The sequence below is a fragment of the Dysidea avara genome, chromosome 4 (genome assembly GCF_963678975.1).
Source record: "Dysidea avara chromosome 4, odDysAvar1.4, whole genome shotgun sequence".
Lineage (NCBI taxonomy): Eukaryota > Metazoa > Porifera > Demospongiae > Dictyoceratida > Dysideidae > Dysidea > Dysidea avara.
The window spans coordinates 7,166,669-7,191,991 of NC_089275.1; the positions used below are offsets into that span (position 1 = coordinate 7,166,669).

General features: G+C 38.2%; 1 protein-coding gene and 1 long non-coding RNA gene across 3 annotated transcripts; one reads left to right on the forward strand and one right to left on the reverse strand.

Moving 5' to 3' along the window:
- The first annotated feature begins 330 nt into the window (after nt 1–330).
- Nucleotides 331–7,257, forward strand: LOC136252697 (3-ketoacyl-CoA thiolase, mitochondrial-like). The gene is made up of 8 exons (XM_066045268.1): nt 331–810; nt 2,427–2,543; nt 3,939–4,000; nt 4,033–4,118; nt 4,493–4,655; nt 5,609–5,810; nt 6,183–6,279; nt 7,021–7,257. The coding sequence occupies exons 1-8, from the start codon at nt 331–333 to the stop codon at nt 7,158–7,160; spliced, it is 1,347 nt and encodes a 448-aa protein (XP_065901340.1). The 3' UTR covers nt 7,161–7,257.
- A 1,723-nt stretch (nt 7,258–8,980) lies between these two features.
- Nucleotides 8,981–23,616, reverse strand: LOC136254555 (uncharacterized). Of its 2 annotated transcripts, XR_010700551.1 has the most exons (5): nt 23,413–23,616; nt 23,200–23,353; nt 9,507–9,643; nt 9,275–9,451; nt 8,981–9,219 (listed from the first exon to the last, which is right to left on the reverse strand). It is a non-coding gene; the product is annotated as an uncharacterized lncRNA (long non-coding RNA). The 2 variants fall into 2 exon arrangements; XR_010700552.1 differs by lacking the exons at nt 23,200–23,353; nt 23,413–23,616 and adding an exon at nt 14,870–14,929.
- Between the last annotated feature and the right edge of the window lie 1,707 nt (nt 23,617–25,323).

Here is a 25,323-nt window from a genome sequence, read left to right on the forward strand (position 1 = left end):
TCATCCTGGAACCTCATGCGCTGATATCTATGAGAAGAACCCAGCTAGTCATGGCAAGTCTGGTTCATATGTAATAACAACGACCACAACACATCTCGTCCACTGTGATATGAGCTTAGAGTGTGGTAGCAACAAAGGAGGTTGGATGAGGATTGCAAACTTGAACACTAACAAGGATGATCACTGTCCATCTGGATGGGTCAAAAACAGTCGTTACAATTCTTTATGTACAGGAGGTCAGCTGCTGGCTGCCACTCTACACACTTCACAACTGATGGCACAAGTTTTAGTAGAATATGTGGGATGATGAAAGGGTACCAAAAGGGAAGCATGGATGGGTTTTTCCCATACGGCTATGCTGCATTTGGTTACAGAGATTACATACCAGCAGTGACTGTGTCAAAATCACTCGATGGTGTTTATGTTGATGGAGTGTCCATTACGTATGGTAACCCTCGCAGGCATATATGGACTTATGCTATAGGAGTCAGTGAAGATTATGACTATAAAACTGCTAATTGTCCTTGTGCCAAGTACAATGGAACAACTCCTCCCCCATATATTGGTAATGATTATTACTGTGAATCAGGAAATACTGGAGCATATAAAAAGTCACCGCTCTTTTCTCATGACGTATTATGGGATGGAAAAAAGTGTCCCAGTGAAAACAACTGCTGCAACCGGCCGGGAATGCCATGGTTCTTTCAACAGCTACCTGTAAAAGAGAATGCTCCAAGTATTGAAGTGAGGATTTGCTATGATCAAGAATTTGGTGATGAAAGTGCTGCAATAGAACAACTGCAACTTTATGTACAGTAGCCAGTAGTAATAACTGAACACTAATAGGTACCTTTGCATGCACTGTGCTTAGAGAAGTACAAGTTACAGTAGTACTATTTGTCCACTGTTGTGCACACACTCATATAAACACACTGAACTTTTGAAATGCTCATTCCTATCAACTTGTCACCACTTAGCAGACCCACATTTTTTGTAGACTGGTACTGTAATTTTGTGGATTAAACATTACAACAAGGTTTTGCAGATAAAACCTCAAGGTTAACTGTATATATGATAACAATCTTCACACAAAATGACTACCTACTAGAGTTGCAACGACACATGTACAGTGTGTAGACATATTGATATGTTGCCTCTGGTGTATCACGATACAGCGATATATTGCATGATACAAAGTGGAGTCTAAGCAATGGTCTATGTTACTTTTTACTGTTTTTTTAAAGAGAAATAAGTAGGCTAATTTTTCTTTGAGAAGCATTACATACTATTCAGTTTAACCACAATATACAATAATTTGATTGTCGGCCATGTTAACAAGCCACGATATGTTGATATATCACAATACACGATATATTGATATGGTTTGACTTTGTATCAATACAGCAATATTGCCTTAAAATGATACGATACACGGTATATCAATATATTGTTGCATCTCTGCTATCTACTCACTGAAGTATATGAGTGCTAATTGTAAAATTTATCAGACAGTTTTCACAGTAGTTATGAAGTACATAGGCTTCTGTGATACTGTAATTGGCTGGTTAATTGCCGGGGCTAGGGAATCTGTAAATTATGAACTTCAAAGTTGATTCAAATTTCTGCTTATCAATGTATACTAATAGAATGACAAGATTTTTCAACGACTGTTTTGTAGCATAAATCTTGATAGGCTATTTTCACTTAATACTGAGATAGCACCCCTGGTTTTTAATTGAACACATGCCTTTTAATTAAACAACACACAAAGCAAAAAAGAATAATAAAAGCATTCGCTTACCATGTTAGATGGTCATGCCTACGCAGTGACCCAGCTACTAGCTGTGTGTGCAACTCAGGTGCTAAGATTCAGTGCTGGCGGATCCTCTTGGGACAGGACTGGTAACCCACAGGAGGTTATGCTGTGGGTTACCCACAGGTGAAGGTGTAATTACCCAAGGTACAATACAGTTTATATTTGCGGCTTCCCCAGTTATTTAACATCAGGTTCTCATTAACACATCTGGGTAGACTAGACTAATGTGAGTATTTTTCCTTGCTCAAGGAAACAACAACAATAGCAACTGGATTTAACCTTCTTATTAGCAGGCTAGTGCTCAAGCCACAGACATTGGTGCTGGTACTATTCTTTCTCTAATGTGGTATGCGTGGGCTCAAGTCATTAGAATGCTACCAAAAAAGTAAACAAACATGTACAAGGGAAAATTAGAAATTTTAAGGATAAAGAAATGGAAAGTAGAAAACAAGGGAGGTCGCCTACACTTGAAGATATACTAGTGGACATTTAATCCCTACTGCAGTCATGGTACATTTTTATTTCTTTAATCCTTAAACAAACTTACATGCATGTATGTGCTGTTGTTATTCATTGTTTGGTATGCAATATTCAAATATTTCATTTGTAGGAGATAAAGCTAGGAGAAGCCAATGTAGTGCTCACTGGAGATATGGAGAGTATGAGCCAAGTCCCCTATGCTGTGAGGAATGCACACTGGGGATCCCCTTTGGGAGTGGACCTGAAGGTAATTAATAAACACTCAACCAACCATGCAGTGTTTGAGTAGTAGAACCACTATATGAGGCAAGGGCAAAACAGTGTGCTGAGGTTTTGAATAGCGGTGGCTATAAGAGATGGGAATGAAACCAGAATTGCAGGATAAAATATGTGGCACTTAACCAGATGCAAATGTGTTGGTGTTGAGTGCTGACCATTACCATGGGAACATCCATGAATTTAGCATATTTGTCAAATTTATTTGATTCACCAAAGTTTAATTGTCCATTATAAACCTTCCTGTTAGATAGTGGTCCTATCACTAAGGTCAAAATGAACATAATTTTAAGAGATATACTGACATCTAGCTTATAATATAAGATGCTGCTGCTGGATGTTCAAGTGAATGCCACAAGTAAAAGTTACTAATGGCTAACAGGTTATAAGTACTTTTTACTATTTCAAGTAGGCTGGCACAACTGTTATGTATGTCACAGCTTACTTTGCATGGGTATGGCTTGTGGTCATCACAAATTGGTAAGACATAATATGCCATGTCTGGCCTTCCTCCTCACCCACTGATGCTCTGCAAGACTGCTATACTTTTTAACACACTGCCTGACTGGTATGTAGGATACACCATAGATACTATAACGCTTACCAGGATTTAAAACGAATATCGTCAATTGTGTACAAAATCCCCAATGTGTTACATTTGATGTTATCTGTGTTTTGCCTAACTGCTTTGATACAGATAACTGACTGTATAAATTTCACTTAAACTACTTCACTACTATTGTAGGTTGTGTTGCACACTAAGGAGTTGTTTGGGTGTAATATACAGTACTAATGTAATGCTGGTTGGAAACTTAGCTATGTAAGCCAAAAGTGTGGATCAGTTAATCAAGTGTGGAGTTGTATTCTTTCCGCCTGTGAGCACTTAAAACTTATTTGTATGCTAAACTCGCTCATGGCTCCTAGCCACAACTAATAGGTACTGTGCAATTATCCAGTAGAACTGCCCTGCTGTGTAGTAAGAAGTACCAAAAGTAATCGAAATATAGATCCCACATTCACGTGCTTTGACTTCTGTTTCCAACATTATTGTACATACATATATCTATGGATACACTGATCTTCACTTGTAAATAAATTAATAAAATGTAGTACCCAGAAACCTTTGGTGAGGTACGTAGATAGTAGATATCACACAGCAGTCTGGTAGGATTTTAATACACACACTTTCTGGTATTATTGTAATGAATGTGTTGGCCAAAGTTGTTAGTACTGGTCACTTTTGTGGAGCAGCCTTTTGTGGAACAGCCACTCTGGCCACTGCCAGCTAACCCAGTATCGTCATTTTATGTCAGAGAGTCCTTTTACTCCAGTATAGCGCTATATTATTACATGTTTTTCACTCAAGATGCAGGACACATTGTGGTCATCACTCACAGACTCCCACTGTAAGCTACCGATGGTGTTGACTGCTCCCACTGTAAGCTACCGATGGTGTTGATTGCTGAAAAACTTGCTGACAAGTATGGTATCACTTGGGAGGACTGTGACCGCTTTGCACTAGCCAGCCAACATTGCTGGGAAAATGGTTAGCACCACTGTATTAGCTTATTCTACAGGATTAAGTGTTGCATACTGCGTTGCTGATTCTTTGACAGCTTTGTGTTTCAATACTGTCATTGCTCACTCCTCACTCCCATACTAAAAGCCAATCATTTACATGCAGCAGCATATGGAAGTCTTGTGAAAAAATTTAGAGTACATAATTATTCTAATTCACAGTTTTGCAAAATGATACATACATATGTATGGAGGAGTAATGCAGTATATTCAACCTTTGAATTGTGTATTAAGAGCTAGACTTATATGATAATCTTTGCTTTGCATGTGCCACTTACTAATAGTACTAGATTCTAGAAATATTAGAATTAGTTATTAGATATTGTATAGTTTTGCATGTAGCTCACTACTTTAATGAGGAACTGGTACCAATGGAGGTGAAGGGTAAGAAAGGGAAGGAGCCATTTGTTGCTGATGAACATCCACATGAAGCATCGTTTGAGAAACTGCAGCAACTCAAACCAGTCTTCAAGGAAAATGGTGTGGTGACTGCTGGGAATGTATCAGTGAGTGACTTGAGTATTTTCATGTAACCTACTTTTGCAGTGTTCAAGAAGCTGCTGTATGAAGCTGCTATACAACAGCCTTTTCTACTATAATACACTAATGTACATCTAACTGTTCTGTTGAGGTGTCTTCATATTTTTATGCAAAATGTTCATGTACATATAAGGGACTGTAGCTATATGCGAGGGGTGTAATTAAAATTTACGGTTACTTTTCAGTTCTTGGAAATGTTCAATTAACAGGATTATGATATGCTATGCTGCATGTGGTGGGAACTCTACAGACACTTTCACTACTAGATTTTTCTTAAAATTTCATGGACAAAATTTCTGCTGGAGTTTGGTTATTTGGTGCTTGGTGCCAGCTGATTTCAACAAATTTTACTGCTATGTAGAGGTTGTCCTTTTTCAGAGGTATGTACGTACTATGGCCTTTAGAAAGTGTCCTTTAGAGAAGTTTTATGGAAGACTGCTTCTGCTGTATGTAGTAGGTGATTTGTGTGGAAAACTATTGATCACTAAAACCCTTCAACTCAGTTTTGTTCATTACTTACAGTATCTCATACATTGCATAATTATTATGAAAAATAAGAATATAAGGCCACAAAATGTTAACCCTTCCTGGTCATTTTTTGCTGAATGAATTGTGCAATCACTAATTCATAATTATTTTATATCTGTTGAAAGGTTTCCATCTCTTGTAAATACTTTTTCTTATGCATGATAAAGATTCACTAACTTTATACATCAACTTTTTTCCCCCTATACTGCTATGTCAAATGTAGCATACCACATCAAAAAGTTGCAAAAAAAAGAGAGCCTGGTCACCTGGTCAATTTTCGGGAATTAGTACGACCAGAAACATAAAAATTAATTCTTTGCATGGCTTAATCTAATGAATGATTTTGCAACATACATACCTACATGTATACTTACACTTATATTTTTCCTTGGGTATTTGTGATGGTGCAGGTGCTGTAGTTTTAGCCAATGAGGAGGCAATAAATAAGCACAACCTCACCCCATTGGCCAGACTGGTTGATTACACAGTGGGGGGCATTGACCCTTCAATCATGGGTATTGGTCCTGCTCCTGCAATCAAACAGCTGTTAGAGAAACAGGGACTGTCCCTTGACCAGATTGATTTAGTCGAGGCAAGTAGTCCAATGATATGTGATTAGTATACAAATACATATCAATAGTAGCTGTGTTTGGGGCCTATACAGTACTTGACATGGTCACTGTGATGAGGTGGTCTTATTAATGAGATCATGAGGTGCACCTTAGCTATATATGCTTGGGACCACCTTACCACTATAATGAGTCGGTCTTGTGTATGAGGTCATATCTGTGTTTTGAGACCTACTTGACATGGTCACTATAATGAGGTGGTCTGCCTTTATACTGATCACACACACTGAATTATTAGTCTCAGATAGTTAACTAAAAGTGGTGGCTTTAAAACTGAGAGAACCTTTAACTGTATAATTAACAGTGTTCAGTATAATGTGGACATGATTGTACAGGTCAATGAAACTTTTGCTGGTCAATCTTTGTCAGTTGCTAAAGAGTTGGGACTAGACATGGAGAAGACTAATGTCAATGGTGGTGCCATTGCTTTAGGTACGTATGTACACTACTGTATTGTGTTATACATGTATAACAAGTGGAGTGGAACCTCTCGTAACAAACTCCAAAATATGAACACAAAAGGATAAACCTCCTCTCATAAGAACAAAAGATTTTAGTAACAGATCTGGCTCTTTGCATTTTATCTCTAAAAGGGGAAAACCACCTCAGTCTACATTACAGCAAAAAACAAAAAGTGGGTACAATGGTTCCACTGTATTTGTAACCCACAGCAGAAAGCCAGTGACTGTTGAATTATAGAGCATTTGATGAGAGATGTGTATTCTATTAAAATATAGTTCTATGTGTACCTTACTTCTCAAATCATACACTTCTCTAGATGTTTTATGTGACAAAAACAGTGTTTGATCTTGATGAACCCACTTTAATTAGAATAATTTACTTGAAAAGTTAAAATATATTTATATAGCAAATTTTTTTTTTGATCTTGTAAAGACTTGTATTACCCTCATACCCTGTCAACATGTTCTCATGGACACAACCTGCTTCAGTAAGTCCTACACAGTAGCAAATAAATAAACTCAGTATCCCTTATACAATGAGCTAGAAATCAAGACAGCTTGGCACATACTTGTTGGTGCCAAAGGTGTCCATGTTATACCAGCATTCTTATACTTACATGAAGAACAAATTCCTGTGTATGCTGTCAAATTGCATTTTTCCATTTGCATGGTAGGTTTTATAAAATCACTCACAGCATTTGTTTTTTTCCAGGTCATCCTCTTGCTGCAAGTGAGTCACGTATCACAGCCCACTTGGTTCATGAGATGCGTCGAAGAGATATGAAGAGATCTATAGGATCAGCATGTATTGGTGGAGGACAAGAAATATCTCTGTTACTGGAGAAGTGCTAACTACAAACTGAATTGTAAACTTCTTGAACTGAAAACTGTGCTAGTGGTGTAATTTATATCTGTCATAAAAAAGATTTTGACTAATAATAAAAATGGTTTTCAGTCATAAAAATTAATGATTCAGATCATGCAGTCAAATACATTCTTGTACAACTGTTTGAATAAAACTCCCAAGCCCATCTACCATTTTCCCTTGGTTAAACACGAACCTCAATTATCCAAACTAATTGGGGGAAAAGCGTGTTCATATAATCGAATACTACGTAAAATCGAACTTCCATACATTTATATACAGAGCATTGCTCAACTACTCTAATAAAGCATACACTTGAATACTTTAATTGAGCATCGATTTGGTGTTTGGATAATTGAGGTTCCACTCTAGTACAGATAATCACACATTTAAGTGTAATTACAAAAGTAATTGTACAAGTACTAGTAACAGTACAAGTCAAAATTGCACAAAGTGAATAACATATTTACCATCCTTACAGTTTGTAGTGTTCATCTGCCCAGCTTCTGAGTGTGTACATCAATATGTTGATGAGCTATTGATTACATCACTTTCTTATTGTACTAAATTGGCTTCTGTATAATAGTTGACTACTTTACAACATAAGAAAAACCTGTGATTTGACATTTAAAAACTTTAACTCTCTGATTTAGCATTTAGTCCAGAGAAGTGATTTCTGTGGAGGACATGAACTCATGATAGCATCATGGACTGTTGTATCTTTGGCTACTTTCCAAATGAAATCCAGCTGGCTTGTTACTAATTTACTACTACTACTGTAGGACACACTGTTGGTAAGGAGGTCTTGTGATACAGTTATGAATGTATATAGTACATCTGATGGTATGGTAGACCACATCTTAATTAGCTCTCCAGTTGACCAGATCTATGTACAGCTGGATAATAATTTCTGAGGTTGATGTGTCCTATACTTCCCAACTTATATAGCAGGGTATTGGTGTGAAATAAGCCATGCCAGAAGAAACTGAAATTTTGTATAAATTATTGCCAAGCTACCCATGATCGAAAGTTGTCATTAAATTTTATGTATATGCTTATTGTGTACACATTAATTTCCAAAATTGGAAAGGTTGAGGGATGGGCTATAATAAGAAAGTTGATAGTTGCCGACAACTTTTGGAAATAATTTAATTAAACTAGCTATAGAGATTACACAATTACTATGTCCACCCACTTGAAGGAACTCATGCTCTAAGCTGCTCTATAGCCAGGGTTGTTTGCAGATTTTCCTCTTTTAGAGGTAAAAGTGGCATGAAGCCAGGCCATTTCACTGTTGAAGTTACTTATCTTATAGTGACTTTGGATTAGGCTTCACTGTACTAGCTAGTAACATATTTGTGGGCACTCATAGGAAGTATATTAACAAATTCCTACTCCACAACATGGGTTCAACAGAACATTAAAAATATTTTTTGCAATAGGAAGTTGTTGGTCAGCAGCACTAATAATAATAGCGGTGCACATTCCTAACAGATTATACAAGATGGCCAACTCAACCCATACATCACCCAATTTGACTTCTTATACACAACTCTCTGCTATTTGAGTAGGTGTTTAAATTTGTAAGGGTCTTGTAGGTGCATTACAAAGTATACAATATAATTCTCAAAGTGTGGATGCCTCAAATATCTGCTTGTTTGTGGTCCCAGTACATTTTAGATTTCAGGACATGTCTCTGATACAGGATACTCAGAATGGTGATCATAGAGAACCATTCTGAATATCCTACATTAACAGGTTCACTGTACACTAAAGTAGTCACTACAATACGATTATCACCATTGAATTCATAGAGTATTATAAAGCTAGAACAGGTATGGCTAAATGTAGTGTGTATGCCTGTAGCATACGCTATATGGTGGTAAACAAAACATGTTTACATCCTATAGGGAAAACAATGCAGTTCTTCCAAGGATTGTGAGCCACTTGTTGGTGCCATTGGCTGTCTCTCTCTTTTGCCTTCCGTAGAGCAGTTGGTCCATCTTCATCACGCAAATCTGGATTGGCATTGTAGTGAAGCAACAACTTAAAACAACAGCAAATCATGCACACACATTCAAACTAGCTATCTCAGGGGTACCTTCACAATGTTTAGTTAGCCAAAGCAAGCAGAATAAATAGTGTAAAGATGATCACTGGTCCTTATTGACGTCTGCTCCTTGCTCAAGAAGATACTCAACCATTTCAGTTGTGCCAAATGCTGACACTCAATTGAGGAGTGTTTGCCCCACATCATCAGTAAAGTTAATGTCAAATCCTTGAATTATAACATACAGAGTATTTTACAGACTTTGTTATCTTTTAAAACCTACCAGCTTCCATTATGTCTAAAAATTCATCAGTGTTCCCGTCTCTGATATGCCATTGAGACAGGTCAGACATGGAGCTCTTCAGCCAGTACAAGGGACCAATTTGGTTGTCAAGGTTTAGCGACTTTCAATGGCTATCACTAATAAGAAACCATACAGTCACAAGGAATCTGACACATTCCTATTATGGGAAACATACAGATAACAATCTCACAAGTCACAACATTATTAATTTTTAGCTCTTCTTAAATACAGTAAAAATATTGTTTAGTGACTATCTCTTTAAAAGACTACTCCATCATAGTGGCCATATTACAGGCGTACTTTCCAACATCTCATCAATAAGAACACCTCATTATTGAGAGCTAATTTGATGCATACTTTTTTAGCCCCAGAGGCAGCATTATACTGCTTCAGAACAGAATAAACATAAACCACAAGATCTAATAATCTAACTTATCATCAAATGGTATGATTGGAGAGAATTTCTCATGCACAGCCGGCAGAACTTGCAATGAATCAGCTGTCACCTCAAACAGCCATTGATGTTATGTACGTAAATATGTGTGTGTGTTTCATCCCATTGTAGTACCCGAGTATAATGGGGTAGGGAGAGTGTCAAATTGCACCAGTGAAAAATGAACCTGTAAGGTTCTATGGTTTTGTTAAAATGATTCGGTGATTCAGAGTGTTGATTGATGACTAATTATAAACGCATATACGTTCTGAAGCTACTAAGTGTATGAACATAAATCATTGGAATATCAGAGTATATACTAAACAACAAGGTATCTCTACAATACTAATTAGATTTGATCAACATTGCAGAGATAATTGCTTGATTTATGCTTATACAGAAGGATTTCAATAATTTAATGCCCACCTGTAACCAATTAAAACTTCATCATTCAATAACTTTTGTTATACATCTTCGATAAAGAAACAATACACATCAGGATGATCCTTGTACATGATACTACAGAACTACGTGCATTGAAAATGCAAAACGTTAATAAAACCCCTGGATAATAGCATTTTCAATCATTTTGTTTACTGCCAGACTGAGAAAACAATTTTTTTCATGTGGAATTTTTATGGGCCATCATGTCACAGCTGCAGGCTTTGTACTGGTCTAATACTAGATCTAGCCTTTAAACTTGATTGTTTTCCATGTAAACAAATAGTTTAGTTGTCAAGGTCCAAAAAATAGGGTTCCAAAGGACTTTTTACATGCCTCCCCTTCTAAAACCCCATAAGAAATTTGGTGCTTTTATCAAAAAGTGAACAGTTTTGTGGCTTAGGCGCTGGACTAAAAGTACACTTAACTGAAACGAAACAATAACACTAGGATAGCTATCATGTTAATAAAAGTGTTGGTTACAGAAATTGCCACTACCACTGTATATTTGAAGAGTATACTGCTATCTACAATTAAACTCATTATTCAAAATGGGGTGACTGTTCTAATAGTAAGATTTGTGATATTTCCAAATGTTTCTCCAACTATATACTGCCAATTGCATGTATGTGTATGGGCATGCTTTAACTGAATCCAATAGGTCAGATAACTCCAAGAAATAGTCTAACAGAATATTCAAAAGTAACCTCAATTACAGATAATGGTATTATTTCCCCCTTATAGTTTCTATCACATTCATGGAGTCTGAATAGAGGTCTGTGTGTGTTTAACATGATGGCTTGTTTGACTCTTGTGTTTCTGCGATCTATCACATATTTTAAAATTATTTTTGCACTAGTAAAAATAACAAACTGCAAAGGATTTTATAACACTTGAATATTATATTAGAGTAATGATCACGAGTGATGGGGTCCACCACTAATAGAAAGTTTTCAGCAGAGAAGACAGCTAATTAGTCAACTATCCCTATAGGGACCTGTAAAGAGGCTATATAGTAAGCCTGTGAAGCAGGGAGCCAGAAATGTAAAGTAGACAGGACAAGAAGTACAGGTGACTTGGAATCTCAGTTCATTTGGTTGCTGTGATGCTACTAAACAGTGCTTGGATAAAGTGGGACAGCTCAGGTGAATATCGGTGGAGGATATAGCTATAAAGGCTGCTTGAGTGCAACTCTCAGTGATATATATGTATACAAAGGTGCAGTACTGATTCGTATTTGTGTGACAGATCAAAGTATGGACCAGGTGTCCTACAGACCTTCAGCACTTGTGCTGTAAAACATTAATAAAATAAATAAAAGTATGTAACATGCGTATGAGACTCCGTAAGGAGTCTAGCACATCATACCAGTAGCTAGATAGACATTGTGTGTGTAGGATCTATGAGTGCACAAGATTGGGCGAGACGTTTCGCTCAAAGACAGATAATGCATCAACTGTATGTAGTATAATGCATTTAATTAAACTCGTCACAGTGAGATAACTGAGTTGACAATTCTTAGCCTCAGATCGTCAATGCAGGGGCATGACCAAACTACACTGGAATGGACTGAGAAAAATCACTTTAAAATATCAGCATTAAGAGTGTTGTGAAGTTGTTCCCCTCTCAATTCGGGGCTGCCAAACCTGAGCCCGGCCACATGTTTCATTGTGATGACAATGATTTACGAGTCAACGGTCTGCTTGGTGAAGGTGCTATGGTATGGTATTTTGTACTGAACTTTCAAGGAAACTCAATCACAACACTCTCTTGTATATAGCACTGACCAGACCATTTCTACGGACACCTACTGTATCTGAATGGTATGCATGTTTCTATAACATTATGCTTGATTAAATCTTAACTTATAACCAGAGGCGGAACCAGACTTTTGGAAAGGGGGAGTCAAAATGAAATGGCACTACAGAGATGGCATACCTTAGTGTGCAAAGTATGCTAACCTAGGGATCTGGAGGCATGCAGGAAAGAGATGAAATCTGAGTGATTTCAGCATGGAATAATCACAGTTTTATTGACTGTTGTATTAGAGGTGTGAGGTATGCTCTATTAGGGTATCTCAAACTTGGTAAGTGTCAAGAGCTGAATAGTGCTAAGTGTGTTATAAGGTATACTGAATTGTGACTATGCATTATTTCATTCTGATCTCATTTCATCAAAGATTTTCTGTGATGACCTGACGATGCCTATCTTATTTGTCAATTGTATAAGGACTATGCACATCATGCATGACGTATACTGCATCACAGTTTTCTTGCAGATTGGCTATTTTAAAACTGTACTGAATAACCCATGGCATATTTTTCATGTATGTATATGTATGCATACATTTGCAAAAAATTATTTTAAAGGTCATTTTGATGGTCATCGAGGTATGTAATTTTGTGGCTATACATGTACTGCATAGACCAAATGTATTGTGTGTCCCCAGTACACTGGCTAAACCTTTTAGGAGTGCCCCCTTGCATGTTCCAGAATGACACTCTTGCAGGGTAACACCTTTTTTACCCTACACTACACCTCCAAGTTACAGGACACCCTTACATCAGGGATGTAACAGGGGTGACATTGGGAACACCCCTTTTTAACAGTGTACCACACAATAGATTCTAAGAAAGGTAGAGATGAAGGCATCCGAACAAACATTTTTGTCTGAGCATCTAGTGGTATTTGAAGGTCACTGCAGCAACATGAAACCAAATCCTTGCATGGAGGTTATAGTCATAATATAGGTATTCATAAGACCTTGAATGTAGACTTTTCTGCATTAAAAAGCCTTTAAATAAAATAGTACCTTGGGTGTCTCAGGGAAATAGAGTGTCCGATGATTCGTGGTGGCCAATAATACTTGAGCTGCTCTATGTATAAAGATTTACAATGACAGAATTAGTTTGCTTAGTCGCTCTACTAGATGAATATTTGCATTCATCATTGACAGGTACAAACATGATGTGTGGCCCAACATGAAGATCACATGACAAGTAACTGAAGTAAGGTGTGCATGCATTATAAATATGGCAGAGGGTGGAAAAGAAGTCATTGAATGCGTGATTTGTAAACTTGAGATGCCTATAGTGACGGAAAGAGAAGTAAAACCTCGAGAAGGTCACAGATAAGAGAATTGCATAACGATACCACATATACAGTGACAAACTTTATGCCAAGGTAGACAAAGTCAATGTATCTAGAAATGAAGTGCTAACTAATACCCAATGCTCATTTTTTAAAATGCAAACACTGCCACAACTCAACTGGCCCTATGGCTGCAGAGAGTTTCAAGCACTACTAGGCCATCCTTATGGTGCTAGGTATGGTGCACAGCAAACAATCTGTGATATGGGGGAGCTCATTGAAAATGAAGGAGTCACTCTGGGAGACACTACCAAACCTAGTCGTGTAACAACTCAATGCTTTAGGAAAACTGCTCCACACTTCAGACATGAGCTAGTATAAAGCAAACATGGATCTAGATCAACATGACAAACTAGCAAAATACGAGCCGGACTCTTAAATATTGATTAACTGTTGTATATAGAAATGACTAACAGCTGGATTCTGGAACCTGCAATGTATTAAGCACTTATTAAACTGTTGTGTATGTCATTAAAATAGTATCCTCATCTCTTGTGTGCTATATAACTGTGTGCGTTGTATTTGTTGTCTCCTTCTAAAGATGAAAGTAACATTAAAATGTATACGTTACACATCACTTTTTTCGTGTTGGGCATGCAATAAAATCATGTGATGCTTGTACTCTATCACCTAGGCAATTAGATGGTAAAGGCAACTCATTCACAACATTCTCTGCTGACCAGACCACTTCTGTGGGCACCTACTGTATCTGAATGGTATGAATGTTTCTATAACATTATGTTGATCAAATCTTAACTTATAATCAGAGGTGGATCCAGACTTTTGGAAGGGAGGGAGACAAGGCACACCTTAGTGTGCAAAACATGCCAACCTAGGGATCTGGGGGCATACAGGAAAGAGATGGAATCTTAGTGATTTCAGCATAGGATGACTGTTGTATTAGAGGTGTGCTCTATTAGGGTATCTCGATCTTGGTAAGTGTCAAGTGCTGAATACTGTAAGTGTGTTATAAGGTGTACTAAATTGTGAGTTGACTATGTATTATTTTAGTATGATCTCATCTCATCAAAGATTTTCTGTGTCGACCTAATGATGCCTCTTCTCATATGCAGAATTGGGGCTAACGCGTTACGTAATATATTACTTTTGAAGTAGTGAAGTAATATAACGCGTTACAACCTTTGTAACTAGTAACTAGTAATTGATTACTAATGCCTGGAAAGAAACTACGTTACAATAGTAACTTCGTTAATGAGTTACTCCGTTACGGTATCGATGCGTTAATCAGGATTTGCATTACACTAATAACACATTACTGTAGCGCGTTACAATACAGTATAGCCATTCAGTAACTTACACAAATTTTGTTGAGCGATCAGCTTTTAAACCCGATTCTTATTAATGCACATCTTATTGTCTCATGATCCAACTTGTGGCATACAGTTGCTGACTCAGCTCGTTCATGACTCAGCTCAATCAGGCGTGATTCAGCTCAATCAGGCGTAACTCAGCGATGGAGAATGATGGTGACTCTAATACTGACTCTAGTAACCCTGGGATGATGGTGGAAGATAATTCTACACAGTTAGTACTAGTGCTAGTTCCACTGAAGTAGCGAAGGCTGGACCAAGAGTTGCTACATTTCATGGGTGGATGTACAAGCACTATTTTCACGTCGTTAGCGAAGATTCAAAGAATTTAAGAGTGCGTTGTATCTTATGTGGTGGTGGAAAGACACTCTCTTCTGCTAGAAACACAACATCTAATTTCAAGAAACACTTGACTGCTATACATAAGAAGGTTAAATTGGTTGCAAAAGAAGTAGACAAACCTGAAACTGAAAAGAGGCGGCCAAGAAACGATACTGATGATAGTGAACCAAAGAGGCAGTGCGCATTGCCAGATGTATTAGCCAGGAACTCCATCCCTGCACAGAAAATGCGAAGTTTGCTCTCTGAGTATATAATAGAGGATATGCAGCCTTTGTCGACTGTAGAGTCACCAAGTTTTCATAAATTAATCAACAACATTTGCTCCACCCAAATTCCGGACAGAAAATCTTTCACTTTATATCTTGACAAAGTTTACGACTTGATGCTCAGTAAGATTAAGCAGATATTGGGAAAATTTAATGTTGTTTGCACTACTGTTGATGTGTGGACAGCTCATCACAGGAGCTATTTAGGGATGACTGTCCACTGGATAGATCCACAGATGTTAAAACGGCATAAAGCAGCCATAGCATGTACAAGGATGACAGGAAGACACACCTATGATGTTCTGGCATGCAAAATAGAACAAATCCATACAAGCTATAGCTTAGCTGGAAAAGTTTGTGCTACGATCACAGATAATGGATCCAACTTTGTTAAAGCTTTTACAGTGTTCTCAGATTCTGCTAATTGTACTACTGAAGAACGTGAAGACGTTGAGGAAGAAGGAGAGGATGTGGCCTTTGAAAACGTTGATGAACTGCTATCAGTGGACCCAAAAGAAACTAACATTGATGATGATTTAACTCTAGTACAGTATGACTTACCACCACACTATAGGTGTGCGGCACACACACTTAATCTGGTTGCCAGTAAAGATGTTGACAAATTCCTTTCATCTTCCACTACACCGAAGACTGTGTACCGCAACTCATTTGCTAAGAGTTCTGCCTTATGGAATAAGGCAAGTAGATCCACAGTAGCTTCAGATACTATACAAGAAGTAACTAAGAGAAAGCTGATTGTGCCCACTTCCACAAGGTGGAACTCTTATTATGATGTAGTAGTTAGAGCTACAGAGAATTGTTTAGTAGAATTAAATGAGCTCTGTACGAAATTGAAGTTGCGTTGTTTCAGTGAACGAGAGTTTAAGTTTCTGAAGGAGTATTGTGTTGTTTTAAAGCCTCTTTCAAGAAGTTTAAACATTTTGCAAGGAGAAGACAACTGTTTTTTTGGTACTGTATTGCCAACCTTAGAAGTTATTATCAAGAAAGTGGTGGCTCTTCGACCTGATCTTTCATCATTGACCATTGGGCTTGCTGGTACAGTAGAAGATGCCATCAGAGATCGTTTCCAGAAGGTTTTCCAAAATGATAATGCCATCATAGCAGCCATAACTTTGCCAAAGTTTAAGCTCAAGTGGGTGGAATCACAAAGCAAAAAGGGTCTGTATAAGCAAATGCTTATCCAAGAAATGCGATCACATGCTACAGATGAAGTTGTGGTTGTACAAAAATCACAGGATCAGCCAACTAAAAAGAATAAAGATGATTTCTATGACTTTAAATCAGAGTCACAGAGCAATGTGGAAATTGAAGCAAATGATTATTTAAATAATGCAAAGACTATTGAGAGTCTCCACAGATATCCTGTAGTAAAAAGGCTTTTCCTTTTGCACAATACAGCATTGCCTTCCAGTGCCCCAGTTGAATGACTATTCAGTCTAGGTGGATTAGTGTTAACACCAAAACGGAACCGATTGATTGATGACAGATTTGAAAAATTACTTCTCATGAGATACAAGGACTTTTTACATATTTAGTTTTATGTGGACAGTGCTTGTACATACGTAATTTAATTGTATTATTGTCTCACATGACAAATTTATTATCACTTAATTCACTTTATGTCCACTGTCTTGAAATGATATTACTAGTAAGAAGTAACTAGTAACGTAACTACTAGTTACTTGGTAAAAAGTAACTGTAAATGTAACTGAGTTACATGAGATGAAAGTAACTAGTAACTGATTACTTTTTTGAAGTGATGACCCCAACTCTGCTCATATGTAAATTGTATAAGGACTATGCACATCATGCATGACGTATACTGTATCCCACTTTTCTTGCAGATTGACTATACTGAATACATATTATTCATTTGTCTATATGAGTGTATGCATGCATTTGCAAAAATTTATTTTAAAGGTTATTTTGATGTTCATCGAGGTATGCTATTTAGTGGCTATATATGTACTGCATGAACCAAATGTACTGGGTGTCCCCAGTACACTGGCTACGCCTTTTAGGAGTGCCCCCTTGCATGTTCCAGAATGATACCCCTGCAGGGTGTAAGGGTAACACCCCTTTTCACCCTACACTACATCTTCAAGTTACAGGACACCTTTACACCAGTGGTACATTGTTAAAGGGGTGATCCCAATACACTTTTTAGGAGTATCCCCCCCACACGTTCCAGAAAGTCACCCCTGTTACATCCCTGCACAATAGATTCTAAGAAAGGTAGAGATGGAGGCATCCGGGGAATAGAGTGTCCGATAATTCGTGGTGGCCAATAATACCTGAGCTGTCCTAACAATAAAGATTTACAATGACAGAATTGGTTTGCTTAGTCACTCTACTAGATGTATATTTGCATTCATCACTGACAGGTACAAACATGATGTGTGGCCCAACATGAAAATCATGTGACAAGTAACTGAAGTAAGGTGTGCATGTATTATAAATATGGCTGAGGATGGAAAAGAAGTCGTTGAATGCGTGATCTGTAAACTTGCGATGGCTGTAGTGACAAAGAGAGTGATTTTAGGGGGCTGCATGCACCATTATCACTAACATTGGATTCTGAGATGGGCGAAATAAGAAAAGAGGACATGCCCTCTTTGTAGACTCCCAATGGAATATCTAATACACTCAGTTAAAGCACCACTTCTCCCTAAAAATAAAACTCAGCAAAATCCAACTGGTCATTTGGCAGAAAAGTGGAAGTAAAACCTCGAGAAGGTCACAGATAAAGGAATTGCATAACGATACCACATATACAGTGACAAACTTTATGCCAAGGTAGACAAAGTCAATGTATCTAGAAATGAAGTGCTAACTAATACCCAATGCTAATTTTTTTAAATGCAAACACTGTCACAACTCAACTGGCCCTATGGCTGCAGAGAGAGTTTCAAGTACCACTAGGCCGTCCTTATGGTGCTAAGTATGGTGCACAGCAAACAATCTGTGATATGGGGGAGCTCATTGAAAATGAAGGAGTCACTCTGGGAGACACTACCAAACCTAGTCGTGTAATAACTCAATGTTTTAGTAAAACTGCTCCACACTTCAGACATGAGCTAGTATAAAGCAAACATGGATCTAGATCAACATGACAAACTAGCAAAATACGAGCCGGACTCTTAATATTGATTAACTGTTGTATATAGAAATGACTAACAGCTGGATTCTGGAACCTACAATGCATTAAGCGCTTATTAAACTGTTGTTTATGCTATTAAAATAGTATCCTCATCTCTTGTGTGCTATGGAGGTTTTCAGAAGATTACAAAATCATGTATTTCATCGTATACGTATTATAGCACAGAGGATTACGTAGTTCATAAATTGCATGCAAGAAACAGTAGCCATTTTGGACGTATTGAACTGCCTGAGAGAATTTAAATGGTTGGCTTGAAAATTCCATTGAGGCATGTTGCATACGAGTGTAGCAATACTCAAGGATTCTGTGAGTACAGTTTTCATCACTTTCCAGAGGATAGGAGCAGGAAGGAAGCTTGGGAAACATTGCTTCGACGCCACACACTTTGTCAGACGTAGCTAAGCCATTCAACTCACGTAGACTATACACCAGCATTGTTGTCATCTTTACAATGGAAGAAGAAAGGGCAGCACTAGAACAAAGAAACATGTCTGAGCAAATGGCTGAATGAGTGAAAGTCAAGAAGAAGTGAGGCTAATCAAACCACTTCCATAGTGATGATAATCCACAGAGCGCAGAACAAAACTACAACTGATGGATGAAGCTGTGCAGATTGAAATTGAGTCTAAAACAGTTCCTGGAAACTTTAATGACTTTAATATTAATCTTCTGGTTGTGTAGTGTACTGCAGAAATAGAAAAAGAACTTCAACATGCACACCTTACAAATAAATGGAGAACTATATAGCAGAAAAAGAAGTACAGTGCAAACAAATGGAAAATGCTGTGACAGAGCTCAGATCCAGATGAAAGGAACTCAAAAGTACCATAGTAGCTCTTGACGTCAGAGGAAAGGAACTAAAGAGTACTGCTGTATCATCTGATACCAGAGTAAAGGAACTAGAAAGTATTCTAACAGAATGTGACATGAATGAATGAATGCATGTGTGAATGTGACCAACCTCTTGGCTAGGTCATAGACTTGGTCAAATTACAAATGACATAATACCCTGAAGTGTATTACACCACAAGGTACTATAGAGTTTCTGATAAACAAATCACTCGAGAGTGTGGAATTCTTTACTTGCTGTTACCTGGTGACATGGTGTTAGCTGACAGAGGCTTTAAAATTTATAAACTTGTTGGCTGAGGCAGCTAAGCTGCCAGCGTTTACAAAGGGAAAGACACAACTGTCTGCAAAAGGAGTGCAAGCTAAGACTCCAGGGACTTAGCTGTTGTGAGAATCAATGTTATTGGTCATGCAAAAGTATTCTATTTTAGAAGGAATTTTGCCAATAAAGTTTATCAAGGCAGACAGAGCCCAAAGTCAGTGTTGCAGATGACAATATGCTCTGCATTAGCTAACCTATGTGAACACAAATATAAATTGTCATATAGTACAAATTGCAGTCAAAGTATGTTAACTATTAGCTACATACATAGCTACATTCTTTACAGAACCATTTTCAGTGATCCACAAGGGGCTTTTAGATGCCGTTTGTGGATCACTTCCACTGATCATATAATTTTCAATGAAATCATAGATGTGGGAGCACTTCGCAGTTGATAAACGTAGCAAAGATGCTTGATTAGTGTATAATAGTCCAAGTAAGGATCCATGGTGGACCCAACCTTCTGTAACTTTTCCACATATCTCTCCTTGGCTTCTTTGGTAAGAACTTGTACTTATTCACTAAGTTCTAAAGAGGTCTGACATGAGCTTCATTGTAATGAATGGCGGCATACAGGTTAATCAAACAGCCATAGCCAAGCTCCCCAGCACACACATGCCTAAGAGCACAAGCACCCTGTCCGAGAAAGCACAGGAGGGTGGAGGCGAGTGCCAAACTAACTTGAGAGAGGGCTTGGACTCTGTACTCAGACTGAGTATCGTTTAAAATAACTCTTTAGCACAAAACTGAGACAAAACTTCCTGCATCACAGTAGTCCCATGGCGATTCTTTTCGCCTTCAACAACGAAAATCTCTCAACCAGTTCCACAGAGAATCTTTTTTGCCAACAAAATTCTCTCAGCCAGTCCAAGCATTTATCGTGCAATTTATGAGCTACGTAATCCTCTATGTTATGCGTATACGATGAAATACATGATTTTGTAATCTTCTGAAAACCTCTATATAGCTGTGTTGTATTTGTTGTCTTCTTCTAAAGATGAAAGTAAAATTAATAAAATCATGTGATGCTTGTACTTTACAACCTGCAACATGAACTTGACAAGATACACAATGCAACCAGCTGGTCTTGGAGTGGCTTCCATACATCAAAACATAATACAGCATGTATTATGTGCTCCTTTAATCCACGTGATAAGAATCTGAATGTCCTGTGCTTTTCCTTTGTGAAATGAAAGTAGTGTAACAATGTATTAGTTAAATGAAAGATACAAGGCCAGGGGATGACTGAAATTAATCCAGTAGCTCTTCTTGAGTGGCCACAGGTCTGACCAAGGAGATTACTACGAAATTCAACTCCTGGTCTCGAGCAAGTTTGCATGATGCTGATCAAATGTACTGGGTGTCCCCAGTGCACCAGCTACACCTTTTAGGAGTGCCCCCCCCTTGCATGTTCCAGAACGACACTCCTGCAGGGTGTAAGGGTAACACCCTTTTCACCCTACACTACAGTTTCAAGTCACAGGACAACCTTACATCCCTGTAGAAATGTAATAGGGGTGACATTGAGAATACCCCTTTTTAACAGTGTACCACACAATAGATTTTAAGAGAGGTAGAGATGGAGGCATTCGAACAAACATTATTTGTCTCAGCATCCAGTTGCTTTCAAAGGTCACTGCAGTAACATGAAACCAATCCTTTTAAATTTTATGCATGGAGGTTATAGTCATAGGTCTTCATAAGACCTTTAATGTAGACTTTTCTATGTTAAAAACCTTTAAATAAAACAGTGCCTCAGGTCTCAGGGAAATAGTGTCCGATAATTCATGGTGGCCAATAATACCCGAGCTGCTCCATGCTACACTGACAGAATTGTTTTGCTTTGTCGCTCTACTACTACATGTAGATGCATATTTGCGTTCATCATTGACAGGTACAAACATGATGTGTGGTCCAACATGAAGATCATGTGACAAGTAACTGAAGTAAGGTGTGCATGCATTACAAAGAAGGCCGAGGGTGGAAAAGAAGTCGTTGAATGTATGATTTGATGGCTGTAGTGATGTAGAGAACATTTTTAGAGGGTTGCAAGCACCATTATCACCAACATTGTATTCTGAGATGGGCGAAAGAAGAAAAGAGGACATGCTGTCTTTGTAGACTCCCAATGGAATATCTAATACACTCAGTTAAACATGAACACAATTTTAAGAAGGCACCACTTTCCCCTCAAACAAAAAAACTTAGCAAAATCCAACTGGTCATTTGGCAGAAAAGTGGTAGCAAAACCTCGAGAAGGTCAGAGATAAAGGAGTTGCAAAATTATACCACATATACAGTGAAACCTTCACACCAAAGTAGACAACAATCAATGCACCTAGAAATGAAGTGCTAACACCCAACGCTCATTTTTACTGTCGCGACTCAACTGGCCCAGTGGCTGCAGAGAGAGTTTCGAGTGCCACTAGCTGACTATGGTGCACAGCAAACAATCTGTTCTATGGGCAAACTGATTGAAAAGGAAGGAGTCACTCTGGAGACACTACCAAACTTAGTCGTGTAATAATTAAAATAACTAAATGTTTTAGTAAAACTGCTCCACACTTCCGGCATGAGCTGGTATGTTTTCTTGAGGCAAACATGGATCTAGATCAACATGACAAACTAGAGCCGGACTCTTGAATATAGATTAACTGTTGTATATAGAAATGATTACCAATTCTGGAACCTACATCCTCAGCTCATTGAACTGTTGTGTATGTCATTAAAATAGTAGCCTCATCTCTCATGTGTGCTATATAGCTGTGTGTGTGTTGTCTCCTTCTAAAGATGAAAGCAACATTAAATGTATACATTACACATCACTTTTTTCCATGTGTTGGGCATGCAATAAAATCATGTGATGCTTGTACTTTACCACCTATAGGCAACTAGGTAGTAAAGGAAACTTAATTACAACATTCTCTTGTATATAGCATTGACCAGATGACTTCATTAAACCTTAACTTATGACCAGAAGCAAACCCCCTGAGGGGGGCAAAATGGTATGGCACTACAGAGATGGCACACCTTAGTGTGCAAAGCATGCCAACCTAGGGATCTGGGGGCATGCAGGAAAGAGATGGAATCCAAGTGGTTTCAGCATGGGATAATCACAATTTTATTGACTGCTGTATTAGCGGTGTGCTCAATTAGGGTATCTCAGTCTTTACTATTGTTATTACTAGGCCCGGGGCAAATATAACCAAGTACAATTACCAACGGGACAACCTACTAATGGGGCATGTACAAACAGTGCATGGCCAACACAGTGTGTGCAGGTAGAAAAGATGCACGGTAATACAATTCTAGAGGAATTGACTGGCACACATAAGGGATGTATTAGTATGCAATTACAATCAGTGATTATCCAACCATGGAGATGTGAGGCTTCAGGTGGAGAGCTATGTATCATCACACAAACTTGCCAGCTGGAAACTGCACCTTCTCAGTTCGCACAATGGCCTGCCAGGTGAGGCTTTCTCCCATCCCATACACGAGTGAAGGTAGCCTAATTACGCGAGACCAAAGAACAAGAATATCAAAGTGCTGTAACCAACACAAACTAACCTCCAGCGATTAGTAGCAACTTCCAATCATTAAGCAGGAGTAGCAACCACTCGTCTTCCAATCGAAATAGTCGCTGTCACCCACTTTATTTATTTAATTTATTTATTATCTAATTCATCCGAATAGGAAGGGGTGGCACCAAAAAGCTAGGCCTGCACGAGGGTGCTTTAAAATACATGAACAGTAGTTCGATTGTCTAGAATCCGCCTGATCTATTAATAGTGGGCATCACGTGCTAACTGTTTTGATCGTCATTAAATAGAATCGTCATACGTTTCCATCACCTTCACGATAACACCCGCCCATTACACGATTGTCTCTTCATACAACATGGATTCTATTCCCGGTGAGTGCGAAGCCTTAGGCCTTGTAGTTTTCTCAAACATTATTTATTCATTCATTATTAATGACGTAATTTTAACTGCATTTCGTATTATCTGAGACATGCTGAGCTTAGTGAGCTACCAGGGTATTTGGTGCTTTTGTTGAGATAAATAGCAGTTACTTTAATAAATGACATTACATTTGATATTTAGCATAGTAATAATACTGTGATACGTTTGATGGAAGGTATACAGTTTGCTGTTTTTCAATACCGCCGGCCAGCACTATTGAATAGGATACCAAATGTATCTCAATACATTCTCATTATTTCTATGAGAACTCTAGTACTATAATCCACAATACCTTTGGGCACTGTGACAATTCTAATAACAAGATCATGGTTTGTAATGTCTTGCCAAGTTCTTGTAGCCTAATTGTAGCATAACAGTGATTACAAACTATAGCAAGTGTTATTAATGTGAACAATTGCTGAAGTCAGAGATTAGTCTATTCTATTAAATCAGTACAAGCTACTGAACAAGACTACACACACATTTCACACATACAATGTACACATACTGGACCAATAGTAGACAATATATCTGTAATGCACACATGCAGCATGACATGGTACTCAGTATGGAATGCACACAGACCTGTATGTAGTCTATCACCCAAGTGTAGGGCATTGGCCTGGTAATTGAAAGGTTCCAGGTTTGATTTCCAGGCTGGTAATCAGGGCCGCCCAGAGAAATTAAGGGGCCCAGGGCAAAGAGTTAAAGTGGGGCCCTTGACCCAAGTTGTAAGGTGAAGACCAAAAAAAAAAAAAAAAAAAAAAAAGGTCACAACCTGCTGGCAATGACAATAACTACCCATCACCAACCATATCTCCTTATCTATAAGCTTGCTACACTGCTCCTCTGAAGAATACTGTGACTGCTCTATTAGAGTATTTAGATCTGACTGCTCTATTAGAGTATATCGATCTTATAAACAGGTATTCAGGAGGCCCTTCATGGGGCCTCCTGGGGCCCCTTTCAGGCTGGGGCCCGGGGCAAAATGCCCCAGTTGCCCCCCCCTGTGGGCGGCCCTGCTGGTAATGCACCTATCAATGTAATCCCCGACTACCACTAATACAGGCTGAGGTGGTGGGGGAAGGTGAGGATTTGCATTTCTGAAAATTACAATTCCCCACCTACTGGGGGAGTACTGGCGATACATACTACTCCGATCCAGCTTATTTCAGTACTTTTATTGCCGAAGTACTACATTGCCCTTACTCTAGTTCAAAATTCCTAACTTTTGCTTATAGCTACTTGTTAATTATCTGCATACATCAATTATCGACAAAAGTGCATAGATTATCATCACCATAATATTTCAGGATTATACAGCAGTTCACTAAGCTAGCCTGCTTAGCCATCACCTGATTTACCTGTGTCCAACCTCTTGTGCTTGGATTTAACCTTCACAGTGTATGTTAAAGCTGCTAAATATGTTTTATGTTTACCTCTATTTGTTTGTATAAAACTTCACTTTTACCATTATCTCACCGTATAAAGCAAAAAGAAAATGTAAGCTGTTGAG

Excerpts from the sequence above, each read along its gene's own strand:
- LOC136252697 (XM_066045268.1), top strand. The coding sequence starts at position 331 with ATGGATGGGTTTTTCCCATACGGCTATGCTGCATTTGGTTACAGAGAT. Across the intron at positions 5,811-6,182 it reads ACCAGATTGATTTAGTCGAG|GTCAATGAAACTTTTGCTGG; the intron begins GCAAGTAGTCCA and ends ATGATTGTACAG. Across the intron at positions 6,280-7,020 it reads TGGTGGTGCCATTGCTTTAG|GTCATCCTCTTGCTGCAAGT; the intron begins GTACGTATGTAC and ends GTTTTTTTCCAG.